Here is a 23,299-nt window from a genome sequence, read left to right as displayed (position 1 = left end):
AATGCTCTTAAAGAATCTGACAACTTTGAAGTGGTCAGGTAGACTTTATGTGTTTGAAAAATCATAAAGATCCAATTTTCAGTTTTAAAAATAGTTATTTCTTTAAACTATATAAATACATTTGAGCTTATGCTTCTGTCAGTCATCAAAAATGCAAAGGAGTAACACCTTCAGCTAAAACATTGCAGTGGGAATGGGAAATAAATCTTTAAGAAGACTGGTTGTTACAATCAATACCCAAGCAGTTTAGGTGACAGGTACCCACTATCTAATTGATACAAATGATTTTTTGTTTTATATTGGGTTTTGCTAATTCCTTTGCTTCCTGTCTGTGGAACTATTGGTTGAAGTGGTCCACTGGGGACATGTCTACCGTTCATAAAATCTCCGTGACTGATATGGATGTAATGAGGTTTTTTCCTGTTTCATAGTTCTTGTAGTCATTCCCCTGACCATGGGCTCAATGAGCACATTCAGACTCCTTATGAAAAACAGCTCTGCCAGCTGAATGGCAGGAAGCTTATGAGTTTATTTGCCAGACTTCTCTGAATGTATAAACCAGTTGCTGCAGCTCTAAAAATGATATGACTGGTGCAGTAGTGATTTTCTGCACTGAAGGTGGATGCCGGCAGGAGTTATGTACTGCAGGTATTTTAGTGAACTCTGAAAAGACCATGCTCTAATACAACACTCCCAAACATTTCTGCTAGCCTGTGATTTTCTCTCCGTCATTATCTTCTGTAGAATTCTATCTGTGAGAAAACGGTTTATATGACTGTGCTTTACTGTGTAACAAGGAATTGTTTCCCCTTGTATTATTTAATGCATTGTGGCTCTAAAGCATACCTCAGTTTCCTGCATTTATTTTTTATATGCAATGGGGAAGAGCATGAGAGGCACAGAAAGCATGTGTGCCCTGTGCCCACTAAGTTTAGGACTGAACTGAAAATCTATTGTGCCAATTAGCGACTACTTACACAGCTGCCTAGCTGGGTCTTTTTTGATTCTGACTGTTCTCTGTAATTTCTAACACTGCCATGTGTAGGGGAAACACATGGGGTTTTTTTTATTGGTCACTAGCTATTCTGTGATGGGTTTCAAAATGGTACACTGCAGTATTAATAGCTTTTCTCTGAAAACAGTACATGCTCCCTGAAATTGAAGAGTAAGCCTCTCGTAGTCACTCTAGTACAAACACCTCCTGAGAAATGCTCACTTTAAAAGGTGTTTTGCTATTGTTCAGTGTTTGTCAGATTCAACTCCAGCCATGGCTTCCCGGTGGAGGTTGGTTCGGACGCCAGCATCTTCCAGCTGAAGGAGGCGGTTGCCCAGCGACAGGGAATTCCAGCTGACCAGCTGCGGGTGATTTTTGCAGGGAGGGAGCTCAGCAATGACTTGACACTGCAGGTAAGTCTCCCTTGGTAGCTTCGCTTCTGGACTGCTGCCAGCTACACTGCCTCTGCCTCTAATGCTGCCAATCTGACATTCATGCCTGAGATCTAATAGAATAAATAGTGCCTGGGGATTCCTTGAACTTTACTCCACACTGCTTCATTAATTCTGACCTTCTTAATTATGCGTTAAAACAGCAAGCAGGAAGGATAGGGGAAGAGAGAGGATACGAGAGAGTGAGCACAAGAGAGCGAGCTGTGCCTAGTGAATAAATGTTTACTGACTACAGAAGCAAGCCATGCACAATTTCTGTATCTGTTCAATTTCTATCTTACTTATTCCATTTGAATCTTAATGAAGAAGGATGTGAATAAATTGCTCTAAATCAGGTTGCACAGTCATCACATTTTATAGAATTTGTAACCCAATTGTGACCCCTGGAGGATAGCTACAGGGCTGCTGCTGCTCCGTGTGCTGCTGCGCGTGCGCACAGGTGAATGTGCTGCTGGAAGGATGGTTCCAGATCAGAAAGCCCAACAGAAGTGTACTCCAAACCACTGAACTCATAAACGTGTGAAGCTAAGAGAGTAGCAGGGAGCATGGGAGAGCAGCTATAAGTAGGTATCTGAATTTCAGCTCCTGAAGGTTAGCTAACTGTTCTCTTCAATAAATGCAGAGGGCTGTTCATCTGTGGTGAGTGGTAGTAAGCATGGAAAGATAGGTTCAACTTTCTCTGCCTTGTTGTCTTTGCTACCATTACCATTGCTGCCGCAGTTGCTTTATAAATATTTTTGTTTATCCTGTATGTAGATTTGGCAGTTCACTTGGATAGCCAGGGCTTAGCATAAGATCACACATTTAAGACATTTGGGGAACTTGTGGAAACCTACTGGCCTTTCGACAGAGTGCAAATACTGATTTAATAAATTGCTGTCCTTCTGCAGTGGTATCAAAGAACTGCAGATGCAATCTCTAGTAGTGCAGGTGATTATACAAAAGATACCTCACAGGCAGGACTATTTCAGATTAATTGGCACTCATATTTCAGAAGTGTTGCTGTACGTAGAATGGCTGCTAAACCTGGGTACAGAAAGTCACTGCTGTATTGATGACCTATCACTATTTCTCCTTGGGTATGATATTTATTGCTTTGCAAAGGGTTTTAGGGAGTTTCAGCACACAAAGGAAGGTATAGAAATCCGAATTGTTGTCAGTCTCCAATGCATCACCTGCGGATAGCATTGATGCATATATTCACGGCATAAACAGCAATGTGCTTCACTTACTTATATGTGAAAACATATATATGAAAATGTAAGAATAAAAAAAAATATAATGTGAATTGTAGAAATTGTCAGTTGCCAGTTGCTAGATTTGGGTGTCTGTGTTGTTCTGTCAGAAGCTTCTGAACCACTTAGCATTTCCTGGGAAGCTGTAGGTATTGGCGTTACTGCCATTTTACGTCAGCATGAAACACAGATTTTGAGCCCAGTTTTACATTTGCAACCAAGTTTGTTGTCAGCTGCAACATACAATCTGTTGCCAGGGTAAATTAAAAATTGCTTTCCAAATATACAGGCCTGTTGATGACTCAATTTATTTCACTGGAATGTCAAAATTACCATGTGTAGTCAAGACTTTTTATTATTTAATAAACTGGACTAGTCAAAAGCTTTGAGACTCAGCTTCTAAAGCAGATAGGAAGTTCAAAAGCTGTTTCAGACGGTATAATGCATACTTCTGTATTTAAGTGTCTTAAATATTGCAATGATTAATATCATCAGTGGTGTATCAACTACATTTTTATTCTTGATGTTTAATTAAGTGTATTTTACTCTGCTTCTGTGTTTGCAGTTTTTTCTGTCATATATTTGTGTATGTGTATTTATTTATTGTGGAAATTTGTCAGCACAAGAAGAACAGTTGAGGATTTGAGGTGTTTGAGTTCCTATGGTAGGCTGTTCGGGGCTTTCTGCATAAGAAGCTGAATGCTAGTAAAATTTGAGTGCTAGTGAAATACTAACTGCTGGCATTTATGTTGCATCTGTAATTTCAGAGTTAACATCACATACGAGCAAATTAACTAGCTCTTGTTTTCTAGACCTACGGATTTGCATGCAGAATAAGAAAAATACAACATAGATTTGTACTCAGCTGATGCTTTTAAGTTATTTTATGGTAACATAGAAATTCTAGTAAGACCATTTTGTCCTTCTATTTTTCGTAAATTACTTTTGAGCTTATTTGCCCAAGATACTGTGGGAGAATCTAGAGGTCAGGAAGGAGAACTGATAGTATTACAGATAATGAGATTATAGAGGACATGGGAAAAGCTGCGGTAATTGCAGGAGTAGGGGGCAGGGGTATAGGAAATACTCCAGGATAGCAAACTTTATTGGTTTCACAGCTCACAGAACAACTAGATTTGGCTTGACAGCTACTTTAGGATCTCAGGCAGCTGATACAAAACATAACTGAGAATGTGAAAGCTGCGTTTGTTTTCCTGTTTGGAGAGAAGGAAAAATCTTTCATGATAGCTGAAACCTGTAAAAAAGAAATGAAGCTGGAATGAACAAACATTAAAAAGAAATTATTATAAGAAAGAAAGTGCCAAGTTGAGATCTTAAGTAATTTGATATCAACAACAACAGGAAAAAATTGTAGGAAGGATAGAAGTGAAATATGTGTGGAGACATTTAATTTGGTACCTCAGATAAGTGTTTTGTCCTTGGAAAAAAAAGAGGAAGATTAGACACTGATTCAACTGTGCACAGGGGAGATCAGTATCTTAGCTAATGACTAAGGGGCAAGTAGTGAAATTAGAGCCATGGTAAGAAAATACTGATAATGACTGGGTGAAGAATGAGACCTGCAAAATTTGGATCTCATAAGAAGCAATTAGAGCAATAAGCTGCTTCCTAAAAGCACAGCAAATGGTGTCACTTTAAGGGTGCTAAATATTCCAGAGGATGATGAAGAGCTCCCTGCTGATTACAGTTCACTTTGGAATGAATAGAAGTAATTAATTAATATATACCCGAAATAGGAATTCTTTCAGAAGGCTGTCATGAGTATATGAGAACAGTGGTAAGATCTTCTCGTGGCAATCATAAGGGCGAAAAAAGAACAGAAACGTAACAGTCACCAAAGGAATAAACAGGAGGTAGCTGCGTATCAGGAACATTGAAGTGTTGTAATGGGAGATGACTGCTTACAACAATATTGTCCTTGCCTCCAAGAACAGCAAAATTAGTTAACAAGCCTTCTGGAAGCAAAATATGTAATATTTCTTGATACACAATTTTGCTCAATGCAAACAATTTGAAATTTACTACCGGTAATAGAAGCAGTATTATATTAGTACAGGCTTGCCCTTTCTTGGAGAACTCAAAATCCCCTTGTGTGAAGAAGCACTTTGCAAACAGTTTGTAAGAGATATTCCCTGCCTTGCAGAGCTTACAGTGTAAATGAACAAGGCAGACAAATGATGTGATGGGAATCAGTAGCCCGGCTTGTTCACAGTTAGTAGCAAAACAGGGATAGAATTAAGTCTTCTGTTTCCCAATCCAGTACCATTTCTTTTTGATAGTGTTTCCTCTACGAGGTAAATGTAGAAAATACAGTTCTTTAAAACAGAAAAAGACTAAGTGTGTGATTAGTAGCAGGACTTGTTAGCTTTAGCGCAGTGCTCCGCTGAGACAGTTTCTAAATCAGAGTTAGCTTGCATTTGACTGGAGCATAGGCTCGAGGTTTGGAGCATGGGCTTCACATGAATTTGGCTTTGATGCATCCATCCATATAGGTGCTTTCCTAAAATTATTTATACATACATTCAAGAAACAAACTAACATGACTAGAAGTATTGTTAAACCCTGGTGTGTGAGCTGAGGAGCATAACCGAAAAGGAATGGCGTAAGTGGAGTAGCAACATAGATGATCATCTCTACAGAAGAGGGAAAAGAGAAGTGGTAGGGGAGAAATGGTGCTATAAGTCATAGAATCATAGAATCATAGAATCATTAAGGTTGGAAAAGACCTCCAAGATCATCGAGTCCAACCATCAACCCAGCACCACCATGCCCACTAAACCATGTCCCTAAGTGCCGCATCTACACAACTTTTAAATACGTCCAGGGATGGTGACTCAACCACTTCCCTGGGCAGCCTCTTCCAATGTTTAACCACTCTTTCCGTAAAGAAATTTTTCCTCACATCCAATCTAAACCTCCCCTGGCACAACTTGAGGCCATTTCCTCTTGTCCTATCACTAGTTACTTGGGAGAAGAGACCGACACCCACCTCGCTACAACCTCCTTTCAGGTAGTTGTAGAGAGCGATGAGGTCTCCCCTCAGCCTCCTCTTCTCCAGGCTAAACAACCCCAGTTCCCTCAGCTGCTCCTCATCAGACTTGTTCTCCAGACCCCTCACCAGCCTTGTTGCCCTTCTCTGTACACGCTCTAACACCTCGACGTCCTTCTTGTAGTGAGGGGCCCAAAACTGAACACAGTATTTGAGGTGTGGCCTCACCAGTGCCGAGTACAGGGGCACGATCACTTCCCTACTCCTGCCGGCCACACTAGTTCTGATACAGGCCAGGATGCCATTGGCCTTCTTGGCCGCCTGGGCACACTGCCGGCTCATGTTCAGCCGGCTGTCGACCAACACCCCCAGGTCCTTTTCTGACAGGCGGCTTTCCAGCCACTCTTCCCCAAGCCTGTAGCGCTGCATGGGGTTGTTGTGGCTGAAGTGCAGGACCCGGCACTTGGCCTTGTTGAACCTCATACGGTTGGCCTGGGCCCATCGATCCAGCCTGTCCAGGTCCCTCTGCAGAGCCTTCCTACCCTCGAGCAGATCAACACTCCTGCCCAACTTGGTGTCACCTGCAAACTTACTGAGGGTGCACTCAATCCCCTCATCCAGATCATCAATAAAGATATTGAAGAAGACCGGCCCCAAAACTGAGCCCTGGGGAACACCGCTCGTGACCGGCCGCCAACTGGATGTAACTCCATTCACCACAACTCTCTGGGCCCGGCCGTCCAGCCAGTTTTTGACCCAGCGCAGAGTACACCTGTCTAAGCCGTGAGCCGCCAGCTTCTCTAGGAGAATGCTGTGGGAGACGGTGTCAAAGGCCTTGCTGAAGTCCAGGTAGACCACATCCACAGCCTTTCCCTCATCCACTAGGCGGGTCACCCGGTCATTGAAGGAGATCAGGTTGGTCAAGCAGGAGTTATTGTCATGTTAGTCATGTTAGCATGCTGCAATTTGACAGTGGTTTGGAAAGAGCATGCTTCGTTGTGGAAAGGTTTCTGAATAGTAAACATTAGAGGTCAATCCAGAGGGCACCTGGTTCTACTGAAAGCACTTTCCAGTGCTATTGTATGAAAAGCTCAAGGACAGAGAGAGCACTTTGTGACAACGGGTCTCAGTTTATATCTCTCACATTTTAAATATTTATGAAAATAGGGTATCGTTAATACCATTGTTCTCAGCGAACAACTTTTTTAGCAGAAACAGGTATTTGAAAAATGGAACATTGCATTTTATTGAAGAAGGACCTTGTGGACCTAAATATATGGTAACTTTTTTACTGTGTAAGCACAGCTTGGTACAATAGAGCTTCCAGCAGTTCCTGTATTTCCCTGTTTCAGTTTACTGAAGGTACAAAGGAGAAACCAGGTGACACAGTGCAAAATGTGTCCCTAACCAGCAAAAAAACCCCCCGGGTACTCAACTTTAGTTATAAACCCATGAACACTAAGAAGAGTACGGGTCTTTTGACATACAGAACAAATAGTGCCTTTTGTTACAACCTACAGATTTGTATATAGGATACCAAATCACTCACGGGAACATCTTTGATATTCAGCAGTTCTGCAGTTTACAGAATGCAGTTGAGCCAACATTTGCATATGTAAACGCTGTTTGGAGAGATTTGCTCACAGACATCCTGACTGAATCGATCATCCTATATGAAATTCAAAGAGAGAAAATGATTTTGTGTGTGTGTGTTTAAATCAGTATTTTGGGTCAATATTTGATCGACCTGTGGATCTTTTCTTACTTGTAAAGCTGGAAGAGGTGTGTATTATACTTCTTCAAAACAGAAAAAACTAGCTGAAGAATACTTAGGTATATTATAGTAATAAAGGAAATCTAGAGATGCCATCTGTGTTGCCAGGTAATATGGACTTGGCTAAATGAGTGGATAACAGTACCGCTCACTCTTGCTTCTTTTTATGGCTGCAGACTCACTGTATGTGACAAGAGAGACTCTACATGTTGAGTAAGTTTTTCCAAGACTTGTGATGAACCTCATTGTATTGTTATATGCCCATAATGAATGTGGAAAGTACCATGTAGCCATATTTAGTATGAAATTAAGTCAGGGCCAGCTCAGGTCTACTGATTTTCCATATCTTTAAGAGGATACATTGCTTGTTAATTGTTCTGGCAGATCAAGATCTAAATGCATTAATAAATTACACCTTTGAGCCCAGTAACACATTTCCATTGTGCTTTTAAATGCATTGCTGTTCTATTCTTTTTATGCTAAGTTTTTCCTGGAAGTAGGAGACTATGAAAAAGATTTAACTATAGCTAAATAAGGGGTAAATTATCTTCAAGTATTTTGGTAACTCCAGAAAGTGAATGGGCCATGTTTGAGGGGGCTGCAGCATCTAGGATGGCCTTGAACTTTGCTGGTGCCTTCTGGATTCTTCTGGCATTTCTTATGTGTTTTAGTTGGTCTGCTGATGGTTGAGGAGGAAGCATGGCAGGGTTTGTTTTGCAAACTTTCTGCAGTGTGCACTCTCTACAAGTTTGTATTTAATTTCTAGAAGTATATGGGGTTTGGTACCTAGATGAATTCTGTGTTGTCCGCTAAATCTGGTTCATGGTTCCCTGGAATAGAGTTGCTGGTGCCAGTATTCTTATAGGAGTCTTACTGACTCATAATATGTCTGAATGACTTGTGTTGCCCTTTTAGAATCATTTCCAAATTTCTAAATGTGACTTTCTTTTGTCTTCCACTTTGCTGACAGTTTCAGTAAGTTGGGAGTCTATTGAATTAATTTCCATTTCATCTATGGTTGTTATTACTTTCTTATATGTGAGAACATGTTCAGGCAGCAGATGATTTTTTTTTTTTCTTAAACTTCATTTCTCTTAGGCAGTTAAAATTCACTACATTGAGGCCATTAAGTGAATGTTATGAAATCCATTTCTGAAAGAGCAGTTGCTTTGCATGGGACTGATAGAGAAACCACAATACTTTTTGCACAAAATGCAGTATGTTGATAAGAAGCTCCTCCGGCAAACCACTGTAGTTCTTCTCAAGACATATATAGTGTTTCAGAATGAAATTATCTTGAACATTGCACTCAGATGTGCTTTTGTTTTCTACCTGAATACTTGTATTAGACAGGCACTTGTTGAATCTTTCTCCCTCGTCATGAATATAATCCAATTCATATGTTTACAATGCTGTCCATTTTTTGATTTGGATCCTGCTTTAGGTTGCAGGAGGGAAAATGTGTAAGAAAAAACTTCAAAAAGCTATAGCTGTTGGAGTGGTGGCAGTGAGTAATAACTTTTATAGGTTTGTAAATCATGACAGTAAAAGAAAGGTCAGCCCACGTCTTTCATTCATCACCTTTCTAAATTGCTCTGGTGAAAAAGTGTTTAGCATATTGCACACCATTACCAAAAACTATAGTTGAATTAGCAGAAGTTCAAGGGTAAGAGGGATATTTCCTTCCTTCTTCCTCCCTTTTCCCCAAAAGAAAAACATGGTATTAACTACTCTGGTAGACTACATTTATAAGGAAGGATCCATATGGAAACTTCAGTGTTGGAAATATATTTTAAAATAGCCGGTATCATACCAAATACGCCTCCTCAGTAGAAAGGTGGAATGTAGTCCCTTGCCATTGTAATTTCTTTGCTTTAGTCTTAATTTTACTTATTTAAATTTTTACAGCTCTGATCGTCTGAAATGTCATGTGTAATACATTAGTATTTGTAATTATCAAGATCACACAGCTATTTAGTAAACCATTCTGGGTTTCCTTCTTTTATTTTTGTTTTTCAAGCTTTCTCACTCATTTTAATTGAAAATGTGGGAGGGAAACTTAAATGCTTCATATCTGATTACAGTTTTCATCACAGATGAACTTCCATACTCTAGGAGACGCAGAATTATTCCTGTTAGGAGCGGCTTTGATGGGGGGGTGGGGGTGGGGGGAAGAAATCAAAAGAATAGAGTTGTTGCATTATGACAGCAAAGGCCCCATGAAAGGAAATAACATTGGTCATCCCAAAAAAAGAACACCAATGCAGGCTTAAAGAGAAAGAAGACAATTATTTTAGGAGTTATTGAAGCAAAAGTAGGTATGTAATTCCTTATATATCATTTCATTGGAGCAACCCTCGATGAATTTACAATTCCTAGAAGCTTTCTTATGAACTCTAAAAGCCTGTTGAAGAAATGAATGTAAAGTGTTTAAAAAAAAAAATCAGTAATAAGCAGAACAACGGAACAACAATACAATTTTCTCTCCTCATTTAGACTAATAAAGCAGCAAAAGTACCTGTTCCACTAATGAAACAATTTTCACTTTCTTCACATACGGAGCAGGTTCTTATTTCATTTTTTCGGGTAAAACTTTGGCTCCATTGATTTAGTGAAAGTGATGCCATTGACTTTCCATGAGCCAGCATTCTCCTTCTTTCTCTCTCTCATTTTCTCTCTCACTTATTCTCTCCCTCTTCTTCTCTCTCCCTTTTTCACACACACACACACAAAATCCTTACTGACCTGGGGAAGCTCCTCAGCTAATGTGAAATGCTGTACCTTACATCCATAGAAGTACGGATGTGACTCCCATTCCTGCTGAGTCCAGTTTCCAGTGCTGTTCCTGAATGAATTGATCAGTGTTTTCTCACTTGTACTGCTTTTCTTATTAGTTTCCCACAGTTCAAGTCACTTTTCCTGCTTCCATTTCTGCCTCCGCCAGTCAATTCCAGTTCTTTGAAATCTTGTTTCCATCCAATATCTGTTGCCCATTGCGGTGTTAAACCAGTTTAGGAAACTAATTGTTCTTTCTAATCTTTCCCTTTCCCAGCCTATGAAATAAAGGGGAGGAAGAGAATGAGAAAACTAAGTTGCCTTGCAGATCTGCTCTACCTGCCAATGAGCTGACATTTTCTTCTACTTATGGTTTCTGTCTCTCATTGGATGATGTGCTTCTGTAGTAACTGTTGATCTCCTTGTTTTCTGATCGTGTATGTAACCAAGAAGCTGGCAGATCTGCAGGAGGCTATAGAGCTACAGGATAATCTGCAGGTAGTGGAGGGAGCCTTGTGGGAAACCTGGGGAGGATGGTCATCTGACAGGGAGTCAGTCACAAGAGGTATGTTGCCTTCTGGGAGCTAAGGTCTGAGATGTTGCCACGAGGGTGCCACAACTTGTCAAGAGCACAGACTACTATCCATTGCTACTCTTCTATGAGGGCACAAATGACACCGCAAGCCATAACCTAGGCAGAATCAAGAAAGACTACAAAGCCCTTTCGTGCAAGCAAATAGTATTGGTGCCCAAGTTATCTTTTCTTCCATTTTACCAGTTAGAGGAAAGGGTGCAGCCAGAAATAGATGCATAATGCAAACCAACTTCTGGCTTCGTGGCTGGTGCCATCCTGAGGGTTTTGGCTTTTATGACAACAGGACATTCTTCAATTACTATAGCCTGTTAGGGAGGGATGGGATCCACCTGTCTAGAAGAGGCAAGGGAATCTTTGGCAGCAGGCTGGCCAACTTGGTGAGGCGGGCTTTAAACTGAAGGACTTGTTCAATATCTTTATTGATGATCTGGATGAGGGGATTGAGTGCACCCTCAGTAAGTTTGCAGACGACACCAAGTTGGGCGGGAGTGTTGATCTGCTCGAGGGTAGGAAGGCTCTGCAGAGGGACCTGGACAGGCTGGATCGATGGGCCCAGACCAATTGTATGAGGTTCAACAAGGCCAAGTGCCGGGTCCTGCACTTGGGCCACAACAACCCCATGCAGCGCTACAGGCTTGGGGAAGAGTGGCTGGAAAGCTGCCTGTCAGAAAAGGACCTGGGGGTGTTGGTCGACAGCCGGTTGAATATGAGCCGGCAGCGTGCCCAGGCGGGCCAAGAAGGCCAATGGCATCCTGGCCTGTATCAGAACTAGTGTGGCCAGCAGGAGTAGGGAAGTGATTGTGCCCCTGTACTCGGCCCTGGTGAGGCTGCACCTCGAATACTGTGTTCAGTTTTGGGCCCCTCACTACAAGAAGGACGTTGAGGTGCTGGAGCGTGTCCAGAGAAGGGCAACGAGGCTGGTGAGGGGTCTGGAGAACGTGTCTTCTGAGGAGCGGCTGAGGGAACTGGGGTTGTTTAGCCTGGAGAAGAGGAGGCTGAGGGGAGACCTTATGGTGCTCTACAACTACCTGAAAGGAGGTTGTAGCGAGGTGGGTGTTGGTCTTTTCTCTGAAGTAACAAGTGATAGGACGAGAGGAAATGGCCTCAGGTTGTGCCAGGGGAGGTTTAGATTGGCCATGAGGAAAAATTTGTTTACTGAAAGAGTGGTTAAACATTGGAAGAGGCTGCCCAGGGAAGTGGTTGAGTCCCCATCCCTGGAAGTATTTAAAAGATGAGTAGATGAGGCACTTAGGGACATGGTTTAGTGGGCCTGGTGGTGTTGGGTTGATGGTTGGACTCGATGATCTTAGAGGTCTTTTCCAACCTTAATGATTCTATGATTCTATTCTATGATTCTATGACTTGGGGGGCGTGGTCCAAAGTGGCAACGCTCACGCCATTGCAACCAACTGGGGATTAAGCCAGGCCAACCAGAGCAGCAACAAATGTTCCTTAGCTGCCTCCCAAGATGAGAACCAGAAGACCAACCACCCCAAGTGTATGTATACCTATGCACGCAGCCTGGGGAACAAACAGGAGGAACTGGAGCTCCGTGCCCAGTTAGACAGTTACGATATCATAGGAATAACTGAAACATGGTGGGACAACTCACATGACTGGAGGTTTGCAATGGATGGCTATAGGCTGTTTCGTAAAGACAGGCAGGGAAGAAGAGGAAGAGGAGTCGCACTCTATGTTAAGGAGAACATTGAATGTATAGAAGTCAACTACAGCGATTGTGGAAGCCCTATCGAATGCCTCTGGATCAAGATCAGAGGGGTCATCTCCAAGGGGGATCTTACAGTAGGCATCTGCTACCGACCTCCAAACCAAGACAATAAGGCAGATGAAGCAATATTTGGGTCACTTAAGCAAGCTTTGTGTTAAGAGAACCTGATTCTTATGAGTGACTTCAACTACCCAGACATTTGTTGGAAGAACAATACAGCAACTCACATGTCGTCCATCAAGTTCCTGGAACGCGTAGAGGACTGCTTCCTCATACAAATGTTAGATGTGGCAACCAGGAATGAGGCACTGCTGGACTTGCTACTCGCAAACCAAGAAAACCTGCTTTGTAATATCTTGGTTAGTGATAGCCTTGGCTGCAGCGATCACACCATTGTGGAGTTTGGGATCCTGCTGAGCACGCCGAAGGTTAGTACTAAGACAAAGGGTTTAGATTTTAGAAGAGCAAACTTCAGGTCGCTCAGAGCTCAGTTGGGAGGGATTCCATGGGAAGCTTCCATGGAGGATAAAGGAGTGCTGGGAGTTTTTCAAGAAAGCTCTCCTGGAAGCTCAAAAACAGCTCATCCCCTTTAAAGGTAAGGGAAGTAGGTGGAGCAAGAGACCCCCTTGGCTTAACTGTGAGCTTCTGAGTGTGCTCAAAACGAAAAGAGAAGCATACCAGAGATGGAAAAGCAGATGAATACCCGTTGAGTACTAGAAGGGAATTGCCAGGGTGTGCAGAGATGCAGTTAGAAAAGCAAAAGCTGAGCTTGAATTGAAATTGGCCAGAGATGTCACAAACTACAAGAAAGGGTTCTTCAGGTGCGTAAACAACAAGCAGAAAGAGAAGGAAAATACTGGCCTACTGTTAAACAGGAGAGGTGGATTAGTCACCAACAACGCTGAAAAGGCAGAGGTTCTCACCACTTTCTTCACCTCTGTCTTTACCAGCACTGTTGGGCCCCAGGCCTGGGGAACAAAAATGCAGGTTAATGCAAACACAGACCCACTGACAGTGAAGGAAGAGTTGGTATGTGAACTGTTACAAGAGCTTGACCCCACAAATCAATGGGCCCTGACAATATCCATCTGAGGGTGTTAAGAGAGCTGGCTGACGTCATTGCGAGGCTGCTCTCTGTAATCTTTGGGAAGTTGTGGAGATCGTGGGATGTCCCAGAAGACTGGAAGAAGGCTAATGTCACCCCCGTCTACAAGATGGGCTTAAACGAGGATCCAGGAAATTATAGGCCCATCAGTTTTACTGCAGTCCCTGGGAAAGTTATAGAACAAATCCTCCTGGGGGCTATCACAAGTCAAATGAAGCACGTGACTGGGAAAAGCCAGCACGGATTCACCAAGGGCAAATCGTGCTTCACAAACCTGATCACCTTCTACGACAAAGTAACCTGCTGGGTTGATGTAGGGTGAGCGGTGGACGTTGTCTACCTGGATTTCTCCAAGGCTTTCAATACGGTTTCCCACAGCCTCCTCCTAGAGAAATTGATGCATTTCGGTCTAGGCAAGTGGTCTGTGCGGTGGGTGGGGAGCTGGCTGACAGGCCACACCCAGAGGGTGGTGGTAAATAGCCCCTTTTCAAACTGGCAACCTGTCACAAGTGGGGTCCCCCAGGGATCGATATTTGGCCCAACACTGTTTAATATCTTCATAAGTGATCTGGAAGATGGGATCAAATGTACCCTGATGAAGTTTGACGATGATACCAAACTAAGTGGGGAAGTGGACACTTTGGAAGGGGGAGCCACCCTGCAGGAAGAGCTGGATAGGCTGGAAGAGTGGGCTAACAAGAGCCTTATGAAGTTCAACAAAGACAAATGTAAGGTCTTGCACCTGGGAAAACATAATCCAGGAGTGCAGCACAGACTGGGATCTACCCAGCTGGGGAGCAGCTCGATGGAAAGGGACTTGGGGGTCCTGGTGGACAACAAGCTCAATATGAGTGAACAGTGTGCTGCTGCAGCAAAGAAAGCCAACAGGATGCTGGGTTGCATCAACAAGGGCATCATCACCAGAGATAAAGAAGTCATTATCCCACTCCACTCAGCACTTGTCAGGCCACACGTGGAATACTGTGTTCAGTTTTGGTCCCCGCTATACAAAAAAGGTGTGGACAGGCTGGAGAGGGCCACGAAGATGATTACTGGACTGGGAAGCCTGCCGTATAAGGAAAGGCCGAGAGAACTGGGTTTGTTCAGCGTTGAGAAAAGAAGGTTTTAAGGGAGACCTTATCACCATGTTCCAGTGTTTAAAGGGTGGCTACAAAGAAGATGGAGACTCCCTTTTTACAAGGAGTCACATGGAAAAGATGAGGGGTAATGGGTACAAGTTACTCCTGGGGAGATTCTGATTGGACACAAGAGGAAAATTTTTCACAGTGAGAACAATCAGCCCAGGGATTATGAGAATTATCTCCCCAGGGAAGTGGTGGATTCCCCAACATTGGACACTTTTAAGATTCGGCTGGACAGGGTGCTGGGCCATCATGTCTAGACCGTGCTTTTGCCAAGAAAGTTTGGACCAGATGATCCTTGAGATCCCTTCCAACCTGGTATTCTATGATTCTGTGGTCTCAGACAGCTGTGTTCCTGGCAGAAAAACAGGCAGGCCCTCTTGTGAGATATTGGTCTTCATGCGTATCTTCGTATCAGTTTCTCTATATATGTGTGATAATGTATAAAAGGTTATCACCTTATTTTAGGTAATATTGAAAAGGTATGTAAATGTTGGCAATTTTTTGGCTGATGAGGTTACACTTCTCATGAAGAGACATGTACATGACACCACAGTGGCTAGTTTTACGGTGGAATTAATATAAAAAATATACCAATAATGAAACATCTTTAAACTTCAAAAACATTTCTAATACTTTTTTTCCCTATTAACTATTGACATAAAACAGTGTGATGGAAACATATAAAAGTTTTATTGTCATATATTTGGTATGCGTGATATACCAGAGCTCTGACTTCATGATTTGTTTCTTATTCAGCTCATCCCAAATTATCCTATAAAATATTTTAACTGTACTACCTTAGCATCTTTAACATATCAATCCAATCATTTGTATCTTTCACAGTATGCAGCATATTGTAAGTACAAAACAGATAAATGTATGCAAGTATGTTTAAGTACAGAATATAATAGCTACTTTGCTCTTTAACCAACGTCATATAACCTTTATTCCTGCATTATTTTTGTTACCCTAGGTGGTGATTTGGGGATCTTTGTTTACCATTCATCTTATAACAGTGTGTTTATTACTATAACTTAAGTACACATAATTTAAAGTGTCTGAGCTTCAGGAAAGGAAGAATCAATCCAATTTTAAAACATCTTAATGTTTCTACTGTCAGAATTTTATAGCAAAAATGTGTCAATGACAGTAAATTACAATAAGTACATTAAAATGACCAATTGTATATATATCATTGGAAACCTTATTCTTTGTGAAAATGTTCCCTTTTCCTTTATAATAGTGAAAACTGTAGTGCCTTTCTTCTGAATGTACTAAGATGCTCAGCTTTATAATACTGGAATCTTTATGTAATATTTTATGTAATTTTTGCTTCTGGGCAGCAAGTAGTAGTGTGTTAGTTGTGTTAACTTGTGTTAGTTTTCTCAAAACAATTTCATAAATTTTTGTGCTGTCATAGGAAGATTTTCAATACATGCCACTATGACAAACACAGGAAAAGAGGAAGTGGTGCAACAAAGCAGCAGAATAACAAGGGGATGAAAGGATACATGTAGAAATATATGCCATGCTGATGTAAACATTTCAAGACCGAGTATCAGAAGGCTAGGAGGATTGTGGGAATTTCAGATAAAAAGGGTACAGGTAGACCTGAAATGTTTGACAGAGAGGGTTATGCTTAATTATATGGCATTTACTAAATGTGAGGGAGATTAGATGAGCAACTGAAGAAAAATCTATTCTACGAAGCATCTGAGGTTGTCCTACCAGGCAGGAAAGCAAGAGGTAAGGTGAAGGTTAAGATATATTAGAGATGACTGCAAAAGCAAGGAAATCCAAGGAATTGGACTGCAAAAGCATATGAATTGACAGCAACCACTGGTAAGCCAACATTTAAAAAATTTCCAGTAACTATTAGAATTGGAAATCATCAATGTGTTAATAGAATTTGCAATGTAAGGCTACTTAGGGAAAATATAAAGAACTACATTCAAGGCCTGACACCTAAAATAACAGAGATGAACATGTTACTGCCTTCAAAAGAGGTGTGATTGCATGCAGAAATCTATCTTAGTGGTAGACCCACTTAGTGGGTGACCAGACCCACGTGATTTCTTAAGCATATCATCAGATGAGATTAAAGACCTCTCCCTTGCAAAATGGTGATTTTTTAAAAATTAAAAAGACTAGAACTTAATTCAGTACATTTTTAAAGAAGCGAAAAAAAATCCAAACTGAAGAGCAGTAATCCATGCAAGTCTATTGTCGGGGAAACTGATTTAGGAAATACTCCAGCTCATTTACCTGACTTGAGTTAGGCCGTGAATGCATTACCTACGACAATTCATTGAAACAAAATATTAAACTTGCTCAGCATACTCAATATTACCATTTATAATGAAGGCAGATACTGGGAATTGTTATCCTATAATCCAGCAAAGCAATTGAAGAATTATGCACTGCAGAATTGCATGCAATTCTAAATACATTATAGGAAACAAGATTTGGGGAGGTTGAACCGGTAACTGTTGATTTTGTGGGATATATTTTCAACCAGAAATGTTGGCCATATAAGCACTATTCAGCCAGGGAAGCACTTAGCCTTATTATAAATTAGAGCTATGAGTTCTAATTCTGATTTCAGAAGAGTGGAGAAACTGGATGCAGTAACACATAACTGTATTAGTACCTACACTATATGCCTGCAATGATTTGTGCACTTGCTTTTCAGAGGACCATTCTGTAAATGCCATCCTTTATCACTGCAGAGGTAATAAAAGGAGCATCCCCAGAAGTGTTCATTTCCGCTGGAATTCATTGCTGATCTCATCTATTTAAGTGAATGCAAATGAAAGTTCTCTCTCCTTTTTCTCTGAAGGATTGATGCATTTCTGACTAGTGAGCACTGCATAGTGTCAGTCTCCAAAAACAAATGGAGGAAGATTGACACAGAATGGGTTCATACCTCAAATAGCCACAGGATTTAATCTCCTTGCGTCTCTGGGTGTATATGTGTCAGTCATAAAGTAGTCTGTGAATTACTTATCTCCTGACATAATTCAAATCTCTCAGAAATGTTATTTTTCTATTAAAAAGAAGGATTGACTTTGCAAGGCCCCTGTGGGCTATAGAAAATATTGAAAAAACTGCTATCGATAAATAAATACAGAACTGGAGGGAGAGTTCACTTTGTTCACATTTATGGAAACTTTCGTATGTTCTGTTGTTTCACTGCATTAGGAGACATGCTACTTCCATTGTAAGGTGGTTTAGTGTGATGTATTACGTATTTATAGTTAAAGCTAAAAACTGAACTTTTCTAGCAGCAGAGAACAGTAATAGCCCTGCAGGATATACGCTAGCTCACAGTAAGGCCAGTATCCACAGTTTTAAAGTTGCACTGTACTGGAGACTATCAGTCAATACCGGGGTTTCTAGTGCTGCTTACATGAGAGAAGTTGCATTAGAGTTTAGAAAAGAGAGGATTTGAGAGAGAAATAACCTTTCCTAAAATGAGAGAAAGATGAGGTTTGCTTTTGAGGCTCGTTTTGTCATTGTCCACTTTGAAATCTCTTTGTGGTAGCTTCGTTCAGTCCTTTTTAAAATGGCATTGGCGTGCTGACATTTCAAAAGGTGCATACCAGGAACGGCACGTGAGGTCTTGTTGCTGAAGAATTGTGTCATGTCCTGACTTCATAACACTACAGGGAGGAGGCTGCAGTATGTATTTTAATGTCCCTATAACTCAGTAATCCTCATAGTTCTGTAACTTTATGTAGTTTTGAAGAAGACTACTTCTATTTTCTTGAGTAAAATGGAACTTGAAGAAATGACTTATTTGGCTATGTCAGGCTGGTAAGTTTCCTGTGTAAGTCAGGAAAAGCTTATGACATGCACAGATATTGCTGATAGCAACTTATTTATACTAATTAATTTTTGTCCTTTTTTCATTTTAATAGTAAGTTACATCCATGTGATTTGATTGTATCAAGGTGCATTAATTCATTTCCAGGCTTTCGTCCTGGAATGTGAACTGCAGGTTTTGAGCTGCAAGAGGCACTACAACCTGCTCTTATGAGTCCAAATAATCACTTACAGTGCAATCTGCCAATATTACTGCTTTTGTATTTTAGTCTACTGTTGTGTAGACTGTGTTAGGGGTTCTTTCTTGTGTAGTCAAGATAGGTTGACTGTGTAAGAAAAAGTACTCTTTCTGGTACTTACTTACCCTGCTTATTCACTTCTCATTCAGACATTTTTTTTGCTTGATCTCAAATGTATTTACTATAGTCAAGATTTCACCCAATGCAGAGTTGAGGTTGATGATCTGAGGTCTCACGGACCAGCCTTTTGGAGACTTCCTACCCCGGGGCTGAATGAGTATGAATCAAACTTGCGTTCTTTTTTATCAAACTTCCATTTAGAATTGTGGGCTTTGATGTTTTTGTTTGTTCTATACTTTGCCTCTTCTGCAATTTATTACACTTTCCTGTAAGATAGGTCAAATGCTGCATTTAAAAATGTTTGTGTTTTAAACTGAATGTTCTGCGGGAGAACCAAGGTGCTATGTTCTTCCCTTCTGCGTACAGCAGTCTTCCTTTTTAGTTCAGTGGGAAGATGTGTATTTTATCATGCTTTATGTCCGTGGATAGTAACTAAAGCTTACTTTCAGTTTATTTTCAGCTATTAGTTTTGAAACAATAAAACAACAACTGCAAAGTGAAAGCATACGTTAATGATGGCTGCATATGTTAAGATGCCTGCTTTAGGCAGTAAAGCTGGACAGATAATACTGCCAAAGGATGAATCTTTGTATGCCCTTGACTTTCTTACTACAGAGCTAATTACCAAAGTCCTCTGACAACTTAATTTTGATTAATCTGTATGATTAGGATATTTTGGAGGTTGAAAGAAAAAGATCACAGAGTTAATTGAGCTTCATGAAAAAGCAGCTCAAACTCATAGGACCTCCTGATTCAGTTTGGTATAGAGCAGTCGATCACTGTACCAAAAATTTCATTTGCATCTCTAGCCACTCAGCACTACACAGTGGACCACTGCTGATTTCCTGCTGTCTCTCAGGACTGTCCTACTGATGCAGAACATGATAGCTCAGGATAGTCAGGAAAGGGAGCACAGAGATCTAGTTCATGCTCTGTGAGTTTGGGAGCCAGAACACTCCACTAGATCAGCAGAATATACAAATTAGATATAAAGTGACAGAGTGTATAGTAATAAGGCTTCTTCCCATTTTCTACCTAAGCACAGGTTTGTAAGTCAGGTATTTTAACTTGGATAAAGAGTGCACTTGTTTCTATTCATTCTGTAGTGCAGTATTGGAGTGCATGAAAACGGATTTTTTTGGTTGAAAAGAAGATGCACTCCAGCTGCTTCTGGCATTCAGTCTATGGAATCTGGCTGAAGCGAGTCTGAAATAAAACCCCTCTGAAATGCCAATTTTGTGGATGTTGGGTCCTCACAATCAGTTGTTTGGCTCAGCAGACTTGCTCTTGCTGTGTATCACCACTTACCGACACAGGCATAGCCATTCCTCAGTGAGAGTTGCTCATGTGAAGAGGGACTGCTTATCGTCTTCAAAATTACCTTTCTCAAAAGTTTCTGGACAACTGTGAGGAAAGATGAGATTAATACAATCTCACGAACACCAAAGATTTCCACAGAGAAATAAGTGTCAATTTGTTACTTGTACAATAAGAAAATGATCTGAAAATATGTTATTACAAAGTGTTGCAGAAAAACACATTGACATAGTATTGTATGATAGTGATTTAATTGCAACTGCAGATGTGATTGGTTTCAGTTTCATATAATTATTATAGGTAGTAACTCTTTATCATTTTCTGTAGAGGATGCCATGCTTTCAAAATGATGTATATGTGTGTCCAGACAGTATATAGAATGTAATTTTCTGAGCATTGTAGTGTGTAGTTCATTTGCGTTTTGGGTTTTACACAATTTAGCAAGTTTCATTACCATGAGCAATTTTTACATCCTATATAGCCTGCACCTGTTGAATGTACAATATGACTTTCTAGTCTTTCTAGCTCCCAGTAGAGAGTTAGCCCCAAAGCCACTGTTTCATTTGCCCTGTAGTAGGTCTTTGGAAGATTTGAGAGGGAACTGTCATTGCAAGTTACTAATTTTTACTGGTGTTTTTATTCACAGTAAGTAATTATCTTAACTGCATCTCTTACATATTTTTCAAATTCTGAGTAATTTGGGAATCTGTATCAATGTTATCAAAATACTTACCAAAATGGTTGAACATGAGCTTATATTTTTGCTAGGGTGCTCCTGTACAACCGAAAAAGAGATGGGGGAGGCAAGTACATGACTGGTGTTGAACACTTGGAATCACATTAACTATAGAAAAACAAAATAATCTGGGGAGAAATTGCTGCCCTGTTTATGAATGAACTCTGCTTGCAGTCTTTGAAGGAGGGAGTAAACAATAATAATTAACAACTTTAAGCAAAAATGTAAAAAAAAGTTAATACTCTAAGTTTATTGGCAAGTCTGACATATAGACGCCTTTGCAAAACCAAAAAATATGAATTAAGAACTGTTTTCAGTCAGCATTCTTTAAGGTAACTGTTTTCCCGTGGTCTTAATAGAAGTATAAACATAAGAAAAAAAAAAGTAGGACATTTCATATTATTATTATTAATAACATATTCCAGTTTTGTTTTAAGGCTTCTTACATATTACTGGTTCTAATAAAATCAAGCTTAGTTGCTTCAATTTGGATTCTTTTCACGTTTCAGAAACTAATGGTGTTCAAATTTTAGAAGTGCAGGACAAACAAAGCTTTTAGGTAGGAGTTGCATTGCTTGAAATTGGAAGCAATCATTTCCCCATCCTTCCTTTTTATGCTGATTTTCAATTGCTAACGGTTTTCAAGATGAGAAGACATGGAATCAAGCTTTAGAATATAATACCCCGTCTTATTCTAAGGTTTGTCGCATAGCTGAGCACGAAATGAACGAAATCTCTGTATTGTCCTGACTTAGGTAACATGGATTTATCTGGGAACAGCTATATTTGCTCAAATATTTCTTTGAAATATGGTTTTAACAGAACAGAGCAATTGTTTGAAATAAATGTATCCAGACACAGAATAATTTGGGAATATCTGGAATTCTAAGTCCTCAACACCTGAGCCATCAGGCAGCTCACGCTTCTGACATACCAGAACAGCAGCAGAAACTCATCATGGCACAGTGGCATCTCCTTCCCTTGTCTGGAAAGCCTAGGAACCTCTAACCGATGTACCTTATGGAGATAATTGCTGCTAGAGGTGCAGAGAGGAAAAAAACTCGAACCATGCCCTGATTTATTCCATTTTTTATGATAGAGTGCATTGCCTTTGCAATGTGAAGTGTGTAATAGCTGACAGTATATTTTGCCTCCTAACTACAAGCATAACATTCAAAATAAATTTTAATTTAATGAATTTTAAATAGCTTTAAATAGAATTAATCAGGCAAAAATGCGTGCATATTTAGCTTGAAAGGTCATTTTTTTTCCAAACAAGACTCCAAATCAGTTGACAGTTTCTGGACGTAAAAAATGTTCTTTTAGCCGATTTCAGGGTACTACAAGCTAATAATATTTTAGCATGTTTTGCTGGAAATTTCTAATGCATAAGAATACAGACTTGGTAAATGCCAGGAAAAGACTAGTTTAGAAAATAGTGAAATTTATGAAATATAAATGACATCTGTGTCTCTGTTACAAACAAACAAAAATGTAATTTGTTGCTGCATGTTTGTTGCTAACTCTTTCCTGAACTAATAAATTAGTTACTAATTCACTGAAATTGTTAATTTCGGACAAATATTATCTCAACTCCACGTTGGCAGACTATTTGCATAATTTACACTATTTATTTTACTTCCGCAAATTCTGGAGATGCTATGTTGGAAGTTTTGTGTGACTTTTTAACTTCAGTTCATTGACAGGAGTAACTATGAAGAACATACAGACTTTAGGAAGCCTTTGAAGAATGTATAAAAACATCTGGGTAACTGTGAGAGCTACTGTAATGTTATGTTCTGAGGCAATACACATACCATAGGTTTTATCTGGATGTAATTTTTTCAGATAAAGGTATGTCATTCCTTGTGACAACTTTGCTATTTCTCTTCAGGTTAGGCAACAGGAACCTTCATGTCAAAATACTAAAGTGCCCTTTTGGAAACAGCTGGAAAGTCCTGCTCATTCCTTCTCAAAATGTTTGGTTTTTTAAATAAAATATCACCCAGTCACTGAGCACATCTGGTATTGTCTCCACTGGGTATTTCTCTGCAGAAAGAAAAAATGTCCTATTTTTTAAATCCTGCTGCCACGCTTGGGCAGTTAAGCATATCAAGGAAAGAAATATATACTTAGATATTAATTTATACTTGGATGTGATTTTAAATCAGTAGAATTTAACAGGTAGCGTACCCATTACTGCCACATGCTAAGTGGATAGTCTTCTTCCAGTATAAGAAAGTGGTGT

The 23,299-nt window shown here is 40.2% G+C and overlaps 1 protein-coding gene across 1 annotated transcript in view; it reads left to right on the top strand.

The window, feature by feature from the left end:
* Positions 1 to 23,299, top strand: part of PRKN (parkin RBR E3 ubiquitin protein ligase) — an 807,172-nt gene that overhangs the window by 159,343 nt on the left and 624,530 nt on the right. The window contains exon 2 of the mRNA XM_076333958.1: positions 1,244 to 1,407. Within this exon, the coding sequence (XP_076190073.1) occupies positions 1,244 to 1,407 (164 nt within the window). The remainder of the gene's footprint in view (positions 1 to 1,243; positions 1,408 to 23,299) is intronic.

This window comes from Aptenodytes patagonicus, chromosome 3 (assembly GCF_965638725.1).
Source record: "Aptenodytes patagonicus chromosome 3, bAptPat1.pri.cur, whole genome shotgun sequence".
Taxonomy (NCBI): domain Eukaryota; kingdom Metazoa; phylum Chordata; class Aves; order Sphenisciformes; family Spheniscidae; genus Aptenodytes; species Aptenodytes patagonicus.
The sequence above is the reverse complement of the archived record's forward strand: the minus strand, read 5'-3'. Positions and strand labels throughout refer to the sequence as shown.